This window comes from Ailuropoda melanoleuca, chromosome 16, assembly GCF_002007445.2.
Source record: "Ailuropoda melanoleuca isolate Jingjing chromosome 16, ASM200744v2, whole genome shotgun sequence".
Taxonomy (NCBI): domain Eukaryota; kingdom Metazoa; phylum Chordata; class Mammalia; order Carnivora; family Ursidae; genus Ailuropoda; species Ailuropoda melanoleuca.
Genome location: NC_048233.1, coordinates 44,368,627 through 44,381,152, shown reverse-complemented (window position 1 = coordinate 44,381,152; position 12,526 = coordinate 44,368,627). Strand labels below are relative to the sequence as shown.

Sequence of the window (12,526 nt, the reverse complement as noted above, 5' to 3'; positions counted from 1 at the left end):
GTAAGACATTGGGGTGTTCTGATCACATCTTGATGGCACAAGTAACAAGAAAGATATAAATTAGGCATTACTTTTCATAGAAGACCCAGAAAAAAAATTACCAAAGAAAATGTTTATGGCAATTAAAAGAAAATTATAGAGACTTTATTTAGCACCTTTGAAAGTATTCTGCCTTTCCCAGATTCCTTCAAATATTTAAAGTGGTTTCAGCAATGCCACTTGTGAGGTTAAGCACTGGAATACTGTTCTCTGTTCTGGCTATAAAACAGGAAATATGAATCAACCAGACTAAGAACTAAAGCAAAGGAATCTAGGTTGCATTTTTATCCAATATTCTATTGCCTTTTCCCAATAGTTCTTAGGAACCCACACTTGTTAGAGCTACAGGAGAGTGACATTCTAACACTAGTGGGCATCCAATGGAAATACGCAAAACCTAAACCTAAAAAGGGTGTTTTCCAGACTAATAATAATCAGTGCCAATGATCACTTTCCCAAGCTGATGTGGATTCCTGTTTTACGCTCAAATAATGTTTTTCTGAAATACCAGTTAAATGGTAGCAGCTGAGTACCAAGAGAAATGGTAGATTCACAGGTTTAAGGAGGAAGGGAAAATATAACTTTGATTTTTAAAATCATTTTGCTTCTTTCTTTATCTCTTAAATAATTATTAATCGAATCTCTTACCCGAGTAAACATTAACCCACAAAACGAATGCCCTTGTGCATTCATCAAAGAAAGCTTGCTATCTAAACAAAAGCTGAAAAAAAGAAGGCCCAATCAGATACCCATGTTTTAGGTTTTCACAAGGCCAACTATATGGACAAAACTGGTCATTATATCTTATTTCTTGGGTTTAGTCTTTTTCCACATTTGATATTGTCTGGATTTGAGCATTAACTGTTTAGCTGAAGTATTACTTACAGCACTTGTAAAAACAGTGACCTGCCATGATTTTCTCTGGAACTTGGCTTCCCTTGATACCTTTCAAATCTGTGGGATGCTGCATTAACCATTCTTCTCTCAACTGACATTTGATATTTAGGACTAATCACATTTTTACTACCCCTTAACCAAACTAATAAACACACTCATACATACACAAGCATCACACACGCGTGCACACACATGTGATCCAGCTATTCCTAAAGGTTTTGTAAGGTCTTGTGACATTTTTAACCGAGATTTTCAAACTGACTTCATTTCAATATGGTGCTTTCATTAACTGCATATTCACTACCAATAATTTGTATTATCCAAAAGATAGAGAGCATGAGTTGTAAAATATCATAAACATCCTAAAATGTTTTAATTGTTGATAGCAAAGTAGGGATGACTGTGTCATTCAAAGAAAATCAAATAAAATGTCTTAATTTACAAAATCAATGCAATTTTCACATGTTTCTTCTTTGGCCACTTTAATTCAACAAAGATCACTGGTCATTCTACCTTTCCCTTTCCTCCTCATGATATGCACATGCTCTCTTATCTTTTGCATGACACTGAAAACAAAGCACAACCCTGGCATCTACAGTGAGTATCATTTGCATACAAACCAATGGTCACACAGTTTCTAAGTTAATCATTATACTGGGTATTTTCTGTAGCTCTATTTTATTTGCACAAACAGGGAAGAGAAACCATAAAATTCTATACTTCCCCATTTGTATGACATATTATTACCTGGCAAGTGAGAAATACATAACTCTTTGTAGAAATGCAGCAAATTTTCGTGGTATCCAGAACTTTCAGATTTAACATTGCCTTGAGAAAAAGTGAATATATTATTTGGAGCTTTCATTATAAGATGTTATAAATGTTGTGGAATAAAACAGTTAAGGTGGGTTTTTCTTTGGGGAGGGTGTTTTTTTTTTATAAATAAACCTGAGCTTTAAAATGCCTGAGTCTAGAAGATCAAGTAGACAAAATCAGTTGGTACAAGAAACAATAAAACAGGTGGAAGCAGAATTAAAGTAAAACTTTTTTCTTCCATAGGATTTTTTTCATGGCATCTTTAACATCCTTATTTCTTAGAGAGTAGATTAAAGGGTTCAGCATAGGTGTGAACAAAATGTAACATACTGAAGCCACTTTACGAAGTTCAGGGTTACTTGGAGGTGTGAGATAGACAAAGGAGACAGTCCCATAGAGCAAACTTACAACCCCCAGATGGGAGCTGCAAGTAGAGAAGGCTTTCTTCCTCCCTTCACTGGAGCGGATTTTTAAAACTGCAGACACAATGTACATATAAGATACTACAATAACAACTATCGTGGGTAAAATAATGAGGACAGCCAGACTAAATGACACCATCTTATTCATAAAGATATTGGAACAGGAGATCTTCTCAATTGGGTTCGAATCACAGTAAAAGTGATCAATGACTCGGGAAGCACAGAAAGACATTGAGAAGGTTACACTGATTTGAAGGATGGAACTGACGCAGCCACAGAGATAGGAACCAGCCACCAACTGGATACAGAGGCTTCTTGACATGCGGACAGAGTAGAGGAGCGGGTTGCAGATGGCGATGAAGCGGTCATAGGCCATGGCTGCCAGGACAAAGGCCTCTGTGACCATGAAGAGCGCATAAAGGAATAGCTGAGCCACACAACCTGCAAAGGAGATGGTCTTTTTCTGAGACAGGATGTTGACCATGGCTTTGGGTACAATAACAGTGGAGTAGGAGAGGTCAATGATGGAGAGATTGCCTAGGAAGAAATACATTGGTGTGTTCAGCCGGGGATCGGTCACAATGATGCCAATCATGGTAAGGTTCCCCAGAAGGACCATCCCATAAACAATCAGAAACAGTAGGAAGAGGAGACTGTGGAACTCTGGATGGACCCTGATGCCTACAAGAATGAAGTCAGTCACTTCTGAGAGGTTGTCTCCTCCCTTGTCACTCATGGCAAATTTCTGCTTAAAAGTATAACAGAAAGTCAACAGATAAAGTTTCCACTATTTCTCTACTATCACGTACAATACTTTACATGAAAAAAGACCTTATAGTTGACAGAATACTTTCAAGTTAAGTCCCATTAAGTTTACACACTTGAGAAAATTAAAGATGAGAGATACTTGACTTGCCTAAGGTAACACAACTGGTTAAGGTAACAACTGGTTAAGGTTCAAACTGGATTTGAACTCAAGATGAAATATTTTGTATTCAAGTTTACTGTGAATTTCAACACAACAAATTTTGATATGTTCTTGTATCTCTCTATATTGTCATACAGATGGTTTGTAAGATGTCATTTGTGATTTCAAAGTACTAAAGTCTAACTCTTCATACTAAGAAAAAGACACTTTCTTATCATTTTATATTCATTTTTTGTAATAATACTTTGCTTCAACACAGTAAAAATAATTAATCTAGGAAAAGGAAGATACAAGTTCTTTTCAAGATAATATGAATTTTTTTTTTTTTAGATTTTATTTATTTGACAGAGAGAGACAGCAAAAGAGGGAACACAAGCAAGGGGAGTGGGAGAGGGAGAAGCAGGCTTCCCACCAAGCAGGGAGCCTGATGTGGGGCTTGATCCCAGGACCCTGGTATCATGACCTGAGCTGAAGGCAATTGCTTAATGGCTGAGCCACCCAGGTGCCCCTGAACTTTCTACCAAAAAGAGCTCTTACAACAGCAAGTAAGTTACTAAAGAATTAATTGTCTTATTTGAGATCTTTAAAAATAAAATCAGACTTAAACTTCTGAAAAAAGTCCAATTTCATTTAAGTGCAAAACTAAAACATGATTGATTCATTTATAATTTGTATCCAGTAAAGTTTGTTGATACTCGTTTCCTCTATATAAATCTGTCCAAAATCCATGTCCTCTCCAACTTCTAAACCTGAGAAAAAATTAGAAACTTCGAAGTAAGGAACAAATCAAAATGTGAAAAGAATATATTAGATTAGAGAGCAAGCTTTATTAAACTTTTAACCTGATGGTCAAAGCTCAGTAATTTCAAAAATAAATTTTGATTTTTTAGAAGCATCTAAATTAACCTATTTGGTTTTGGGTGACCTGCTAAGCAACTAAGACAACATTAGTTAATTTGAAATATTGTTGTTATTTTCCTATGAAACAACACACTCACTGTCAATTAAGGATGACCTCACACATCTTTTCTTCTTTGGTGGCATTTAAACCAAGTGTCATTTATGCTCTCAAGGAGAGGTATGGATAATAAAAACCAGCAAATGATCCACAAGGTGTCTTACTGAACTTAAAATGAGTAATACAGTAGCAATCAAAATTAGAGAGTATTCAGAGTTTCTCCTTGACTCTCTATCCTCCCTCAATTGTAAGAGGTTTACTTTTTGTTTTTTGACTGTCTACAAAAATCCCTCAGATCCCAAAGCCTTCATGACTTTCTTTGCTTCTTCCTATGTTGCCTCTCCCCACAACTCTGTCAAAGAAGGACATGAAATTAATTCATATAGGTTCAAATCTAGGGGGAAAAATGACTAATGAAATGTATTACTATTCCCAGTTCTCACTGTACTGCCCCACCACATATTGGAAATCCATTCAAGTAATTGTATAGCAATTTGGTTTTATTGGGAGGTGGAGGGATGAATTAGGTTTACAGGTTAACACACATGAGGATGATGATATTTTATTCTAGAACTAATACAATGAAGCTTTTTTTAGGCCTAAAGCTGAACAGAGCAGTTTCAAGCACCAGTCATCATTTGCTGGTTTGGAATGGGAAAAAGAGGGTGGTTAAAGAAAATAGGAAGCCCTTATAACACATGCTAACATTTTTTTCACTCATAACTCTTATTTCTGCAAAGAGGCACAAGCTTAGTAGGTCTTGTCTTTTGATCTTATTCAAAAAGGAGGAGGAAGAGAAAAAATCTTAAGTTCTTATTTAAATCAAATGTTACTTTTTTGACACTATATCAATGAAAATAACATATTAATATTTCAAGGATATACATTTTCATGTGTCTGATTATCCATTAATGTATTTATTCAATATTTTTGAGTAACTGTTCGGGGCCAAGCATTGTGCCTGGCACTGAATATGACGACCAAACAACACTGAAAGCAATACCAGCTTATGGCATGATATGACCCTGGATATGAAATATTTATTACAATAGCATATCTACATCTATTTACTGCATCACTAAATGTCCAGTATTAAGCAAATAAATCCACTGCTGGCCTTGTAGAGAGCACATTTTTTTAAACTGTGGGTAATAAAACTTTCAGCGATGAGGGTCTCTGACCACAGCAACCTTAGAATAGGCAGCCTTTTGAAAGTGATCCTGACATTAAATGTTCCATATTATAGTCTGACCATATTGTCTCACAATTTTTGGTTCGGAAAATGTTGTCAGTGCACCTATAAGGAAAAGGTGATGGGTCTAACCTAGAGTAATAAAATAAAGTAATATTGTTTATTGCTTTTATACAAAACTATAGAATATGGATGATGAAAGATTCACCTCTGTTCATAAATGAATGATAGTCAACATTAGGTATACAATAATCAAAACAGCAATGATGGAGGATTTTTATGATTGTGAAGTCTTCTAAGCAATGGGAAAGAGAGATAAACAGAGATAATAGAATATACACCACCAATACTATGTTTTAAACATCAGTTATCTATTCCCAGTCTGATTTAGTTATGGTCTTTCTTCAAACAATAGACTATAAATCATTGAAGTTTATTTTTACCTTGATAACTTTTAATTTACAGCATACCACATTCTGATACTCAAAAACTATCTTTTAAGCATATAGAAAATGTCCATGGCTATCTTACTGAGTGACTAAAATAGATATGATTGCTTTATAATTATTCTTACCTGAACTTATATTTTTTTCTATCTTGTAAACTTGTTCATGTGACACTGCAGAGATTCAAATTATTTTTCTTTCGGTCTGGGAAAGAAGGTGTATTTTAAAAATAAAACTATCAATGACAATGCCAAAATTAAACATCTCAAACAATGTTTAATCCCCAATAAAATAACAATCTCCTTAAGCATGACATGACCATGTCTTTTGTTAGTGGCATTGCCCATAGGTCCATAATTTCCCATTACCTGTTATTAAAGTTTGCTCTTTCTTTAATATAATTTTGTTTGAAAACCTGTTGTATCGATCTTCCTAAGCATGGACTAGGAATCTTTCTCTTTAAGAATTATGGGTATTTCTCTACTAAAATTGAAATAAGAGCCAATGAAGCTAAGAAATCTGCCTCCATGCTGACATGCGTTGCAAGCCTTAGAATGAAGATGGGCACAAAATGGAAATTTAAGACCAGTAACCAGACTCCCCAGGCCCCGACGACCTACAAAAATAGCAGCAGCCAGAATCCATGGTCGTCGAAGTTTTTTCCAATCCCATGAAACTATTTCAGAGAATTGCAGCATGAAGAGTTTTTAGAATAAAGTTTTTGGAGGAAGAAGTCCCTCTGAGAGAGGACTGAAAATAAGTCAATTATAATTTTGTAACAAAGACAAACTCCAGGGCCATCCCATGAGGACTAGTGAGGAGCACTTGTCGGATACTCTTGGGACAATTACAAAGTTATTTTGGACAAGACTCCTTGTTAGAAAGTTTGTTTCCTTTATGTTAGGCCACAATTTGCTTCTCTGTAACATCCACACGCCTGATTGCTGGCTTCTTTGAAACTTCTACCCACCTTTCAGAGCCTCAACCCAAAATTCTGCAACGCTGAATCTCTATCTGGTCCTCTAAATGACATCCTTTAAAAATTTAAAAAGACAGATACACTGTTGCTCTATAGTCTTCTCCTTTCTGGATTCAATGTTCTTATTTTTTATTAAGATCTCCCTTCAGGAGCAATTAAATGATTTCTATCTTGCCAGTATCTCATTGCCAACCTTTGACATCAGGCTGTATATAATCTATCCCTTTGAAATATCACTCCCTAATTACTTGTGATTTACACTTCTTTTAAGGCATATAAGATTGAAAGTTTTTTTCATATGTTGCCTCTTAATAATCTTGCAGTCAAAAGAAACCTTTTGTTTTGCTTTGTTCTGTTTTGGCCTTATGCAAATTGCTCTTAAACCAGATGTTCCCTGTTCTTGTTCTGTGGATTTTTCCTACACCTTCTTTTATCTATTCAACTATTCCTTCCCAGTTGGCGGTACTTTACCCTTAGCCTCTTACGGTTTAGACTGCTGGCCTTACCCTATATTACTCTGTTACTAAAAGCAGTTCAAATATATTTGGGAACCCTCTGATATTAGTGAGTTTTTCATGTTTTTGGACATATGGAAGCTATATCCTATAGCCTTCTAAGTTTTCATAGACATAATTTTGGGGCAGAAATAATTTAAAATTGCTTGAGAAACCTCCCTACAGGTTTAAGAAGATCTGTTAATCAACATAAAATATATATATATACTTGTTACATCACTGTAAATCCAGTCTTTTTTTCACAAAGATTCTAAAACAGCTCATTAAAATAAAGATACATTACATGGTAATCTTCTGAATATTACTTTCCTCTGAAAGGGGTTTCAATTCACTTTTCCTCATTCAGGACTCATCAAATACCTTTATAAAATCTAAGAAGGGGTTGCCTGGGTGGTTTGGGCGGTTAAGCACTGGACTCTTGATTTCAGCCCAGGTCATGATCTCAGGATCTTGGGCTCCATGCTCAGCATGGAGTCTACTTGTCCCTCTCCCTCTGTTCCTTTTCCCTGTGCTGTCTCTCTCTCTCTCTCCTCTCTCTCTCTCTCTCAAATGAATAAATAAATACATAAAGTCTTTTTAAAAATCTAAGATGATCAGGGAAAATTATCAAATATATTCCAAGTCTTATGATATGTATGCATAACTACAAAATTAATATGTAAAATAACCTTCTATGTATTAGTCATTTTTCTGGGGATAGACCAAATTGTCATCTCAGAAACCGCTCATATGTGTAAGCTAAATTTTGTGGTCCTAATCCATAAAGCAAAAAGTTCAGACAACTCAATGAGCTTTCCACCATCTAGGCCACTTATAAACTTCTTATAATCTGGCTCCATAACAGGTATTTCCAGCTTCAAGTCTGACCCCTTCATCTCCTTCAGTTTGTACCCAATTTATACTACGCCTACTGCCTAAATAGATCTTGGAGTTTCATGACTCCCTACTGTTATTAATGCCTGTTTTATTGACCTGAGTACCTTTTCTACCTCTTTATTTTCACTTCTGTACTGGAATTACTTAATAATACCATCAGCAATATGCCTACACTCTTACCTTCATGTGATCACTTACCACTATATCTTAAAATGTCACCCTAATATAAATTTCATGATATCAAATTTAAAACTAGGAAGATCGGTAGGGGAAGAAAGGGATAAAGAGAGGGGGGGTAATCAGAAGGGGGAATGAAGCATGAGAGACTATGGACTCTGAGAAACAAACAGGGCTTCAGAGGGGAGGGGGGTGGGGGAATGGGATAGACTGGTGATGGGTAGTAAGGAGGGCACGTATTGCATGGTGCACTGGGTGTTATACGCAACTAATGAATCATTGAACTTTACATCAGAAACCAGGGATGTACTGTATGGTGACTAACATAATAAAAAAACATTAAAATAAAAAAAAATAATAAAATAAAATAAAACCCAGGGGCCTATCTGGATGTCCTATTAGCATTTCAAACAACATCATGCCCCCCCACCCCCTCTTTAATCCTGACTTCATGGCATTGAGATGCATATGAAAGAGAGGAAGAAAAATAAAGATTAATTGTTTCCCCCAAAGTAATGGATTTTCATCCATTTAGGGCATTGTATTGACATGATGGCCATTGAGAAAATTATGAAAAAAAAAAATTTAGATTGCATAGAGTAAAACAAAGAAGTCATCCTGATGGCAATATCAGTGATGAGATAATAAACCTGTGCAAGAGATGAAAATGTTAATCTCAGGTGCTCACTCCCAACTATCAAACACTCAGTCATGGCCGCCATTCTCTGCCTCCCTCTCAACACACAGGACACACATACACACACACACAGTCTGCATTAACTAATGGTGACAGCTTTTAAGGAGCTCTTAGTGTAGTCATTAAATTACTGTAAGTAATAGCACAATATTTTCTATTAAATAGGAAAATATTTTTAATCTAGTACTTAAAATAATCATCAAGTTCATCCTTTTAAAAAATTTGATTATCGAGATTTGGAACCCCTCACCTCAACTTGAATATGACCAAACCAAACCAAACAAAACAAAACCTACATAATTATCTTCTTCTCCTGAACATTCATATTATTTAAGTTCCCAGATTTGTCTTTCTAAAATGTTATTTTAATCATTTCACTCCTTCCTTTTTTTGTTTTTGTTTTTTGGGTTTTTTAAAAAACTTTTAGTTCAATTCCAGTTAGTTAACATACAGTGTGATATTAGCTTCACGTGTACAATACAGTGATTCAATACTTCCCTACAGCACCCGGTACTCATCACGACAAGTGCCCTCCTTAATCCCCATCACCTAGTTCACCCATCCCCCACCCACCTCCACTGTGGTAGCCATCAGTTTGTTCTCTAGAGTTAAGGTCTGTTTCTTGGTTTGCCACTAGCTCTCTTTTTCCCCCTTTGCTCATTTGTTCTATATCTTAAATTCCACATATGAGTCATATCATATGGTATTTGTCCTTCCCTGACAGACTTATTTCACTTAGCTCCCTGCTCAGTGGGGAGTCTGCTTCTCCCTCTCCCTCTGCCCCTCGTCCCCACTCATGCTTTCTCTCTCTATCTCAAATAAATAAATAAAATCTTAAAATAAAACAACAACAATGGTGACAGTTGGCATCCCTATGTTTTTCTGACAGTAGAGGAAAAGCTCAGTTTTTCTGCAATGAGGATGATATTAGCTGTGGGTCTTTCATATATGGCCTTTATGATGTTGAGGTCTGTTCCCTCTATCCCTACTTTGCTGAGGGTTTTTATCAAGAATGGATGCCGTCGAATACTTTTTCTGCATCTCTTGAGAGGGTCATATGGTTCTTATCCTTTCTTTTATCAATGTGTTGATTTGAAAATATTGAACCTCCCTTGCAGCCCAGGAATAAATCCCACTTGATCGTGGTAAATAATTCTTTTAATGTACTGTTGGTTTCAATTTGCTAGTATCTTGTTGAGAATTTTTGTATCCATGTTCATCAGGGATGTTGGCCTATAATTCTCCTTTTTAGTGGGAGATTCCTTGTCTAGTTTGGAATCAAGGTAATGCTGGCTTAATAGAATGAATTTGGAAGATTTCCTTCCTTTTTTTGTTTTCCAAACAATTTGGGAAGAATAGGTATTAATTCTTCTTTAAATGTTTGGTAGAATTCCCCCGTGAAGCCATCTGGCACTGGACTTTTATTTGCTGGGAGATATTTGATTATTGATTCAATTTCTTTTCTGGTTATGGATCTGTTCAAATTTTCTATTCCTTCCTCTAGTTTACATATTTCTAGGAATTTATCCATTTCTTCCAGATTGCCCAATTTTTCGGCATATAAGTGCTCATAACATTCTCTCATAGTTGTTTGTGTTTCTGTGGTGTTGGTTGTGCTCTCTCATCTCTCATTCATAATTTTATTTATTTGGATCTTTTTTCTTTTTGATAAGTCTCCAAGGAGTTTATCAATTTTATTAATTCTTTCAAAGAACCAGCTCCTAGTTTCTTTGATCTGTTCTACTGCTTTTTTTGTTTGTTTATTTGTTTGTTTCTATAAAATTTATTTCTGTTCTAAACTTATATTATTTCCCTTCTTCTGCTGGCTTTAGGCTTTATTTGCTGTTCTTTTTCTAGCTCCTCTAGGTGTAAGATTAGGTTGTGTATTTGAGATTTTCTTGCTTCTTGAGGCAAGCCTATGTTGATATATACTTCCCACTCAAGACTGCCTTTGCTGCATCCCAAAGCTTTTGGGCTGTTGTGTTTTCATTTTCATTTTCATTTGTTTCCATGTATTTTTCTATTTCTTCTTTAATTTCCTGGCTAATCCATTCATTCTTTAGTAGGATGCTCTTTAACCTCCATGTTTTTTGATATGGCCTGAAAATATACATGGTATGATCTCAGTCATTTTGTATTTGTTGAAGCCTGAATTGCTACCTAGTATGTGGCCTAGTCTGGAGAATGTTCCATGTGCACTCCAAAAGTATTCTAGCATGGTGACTAACATTACATAATAAATAAATATATATATTTTAAAAAGAAAAATAAATAAATAAATAAAAAGAATGTGTATTCTGCTGCTTAGGATGAAATGTTCTGAATATATCTGTTAAGTCCATCTGGCCCAGTGTGTCACTCAAAGCCGTTATTCCCAATTGATACTCTGTTTAGATGATCTGTCCATCCTTTGATGTAGGCGGGTGTTCAAGTCCTCTACCATTATTATATTATTATCAATGAGTTCCCTTATGTTTTTTTATGAACATATATTCAGGTGCTCCCAAGCTGGGGGCATAAACATTTACAATTGTTAGGTCTTCCTGTTAGATAGACTCCTTAATTATGCTACAATGCCCTTCTTCATCTCTCCTTACAGTCTTTGGTTTAAAATCAGGCATATTACTTATGCCTGTTTTGATTGGATCCCATGACCTTTTCTTGTACTTTCTTTTGGGATAAATTTCTCCATTTCAGCATTTTGTCTAGGTCTCTGTCTTCTTCTCTGTGTTAGGAAAACCTGCTATTTCCTGCTCCTGAGAGTAATGGCTTTACGGAGAAGAGGTCATCTACTGTCCAGGGCCTGGCACTTTGGGGGCTTGTTTCTGGTATGTGCTGTGTGCAGTCCTCTGTTGTGTTTCAGCAGCTCTCAGGTCAGTCCTCTGCGGGATTTCTCCTTGCCTGCGGTGGGGAGTTTGGACCTTGTCCACTATACGGCAAGTTTTAATTAGGTGTGTTTTGGTCTGCTTGTTCAAAGAGGCTAGATCCTATCTCCCCTAGAGCTGAAGCTTTGCAGCACTCAATGGTCAGTAGACTTGTGGGTGTGGGGCTTGGGCTGGTCTTCTGGGGGAGGGGCCCATGGCCGCTCTGACTCTCAGGTGCACTTGCCCTGGTTCAGAAGCACCTGAGGGGGAAGGAGGAAGATGGCGGAGGAGTAGGGGACCCCTTTTTCAGCCGGTCCCCTGAGTTGAGCTGGATAGGTACCAGAAGCAGGAACATCCACGGAATCAGCCTGAGACGCAGGAAGATACATCTGGATCTCTACAAATGAACATCTCCAGCGCTGAGTATCGAGGTACGAAGCGGGGAGCCGTGAAACCGCGCACAGATATCGGAAGCTAAACAGAAGGGGGAGGGAGCCGNGAGGCTAGATCCTATCTCCCCTAGAGCTGAAGCTTTGCAGCACTCAATGGTCAGTAGACTTGTGGGTGTGGGGCTTGTGCTGGTCTTCTGGGGGAGGGGCCCATGGCCGCTCTGACTCTCAGGTGCACTTGCCCTGGTTCAGAAGCACCTGAGGGGGAAGGAGGAAGATGGCGGAGGAGTAGGGGACCCCTTTTTCAGCCGGTCCCCTGAGTTGAGCTGGA

At 36.9% G+C, this 12,526-nt stretch overlaps 1 protein-coding gene across 1 annotated transcript; it reads right to left on the bottom strand.

Annotated features, from left to right (window-relative positions):
* Window positions 1-1,968: 1,968 nt before the first annotated feature.
* On the bottom strand, window positions 1,969-2,910 carry LOC100483803 (olfactory receptor 9K2). Its single transcript, XM_011217113.2, has one exon. The coding sequence runs from the start codon at window positions 2,908-2,910 to the stop codon at window positions 1,969-1,971; it is 942 nt and encodes a 313-aa protein (XP_011215415.1).
* Window positions 2,911-12,526: the final 9,616 nt, after the last annotated feature.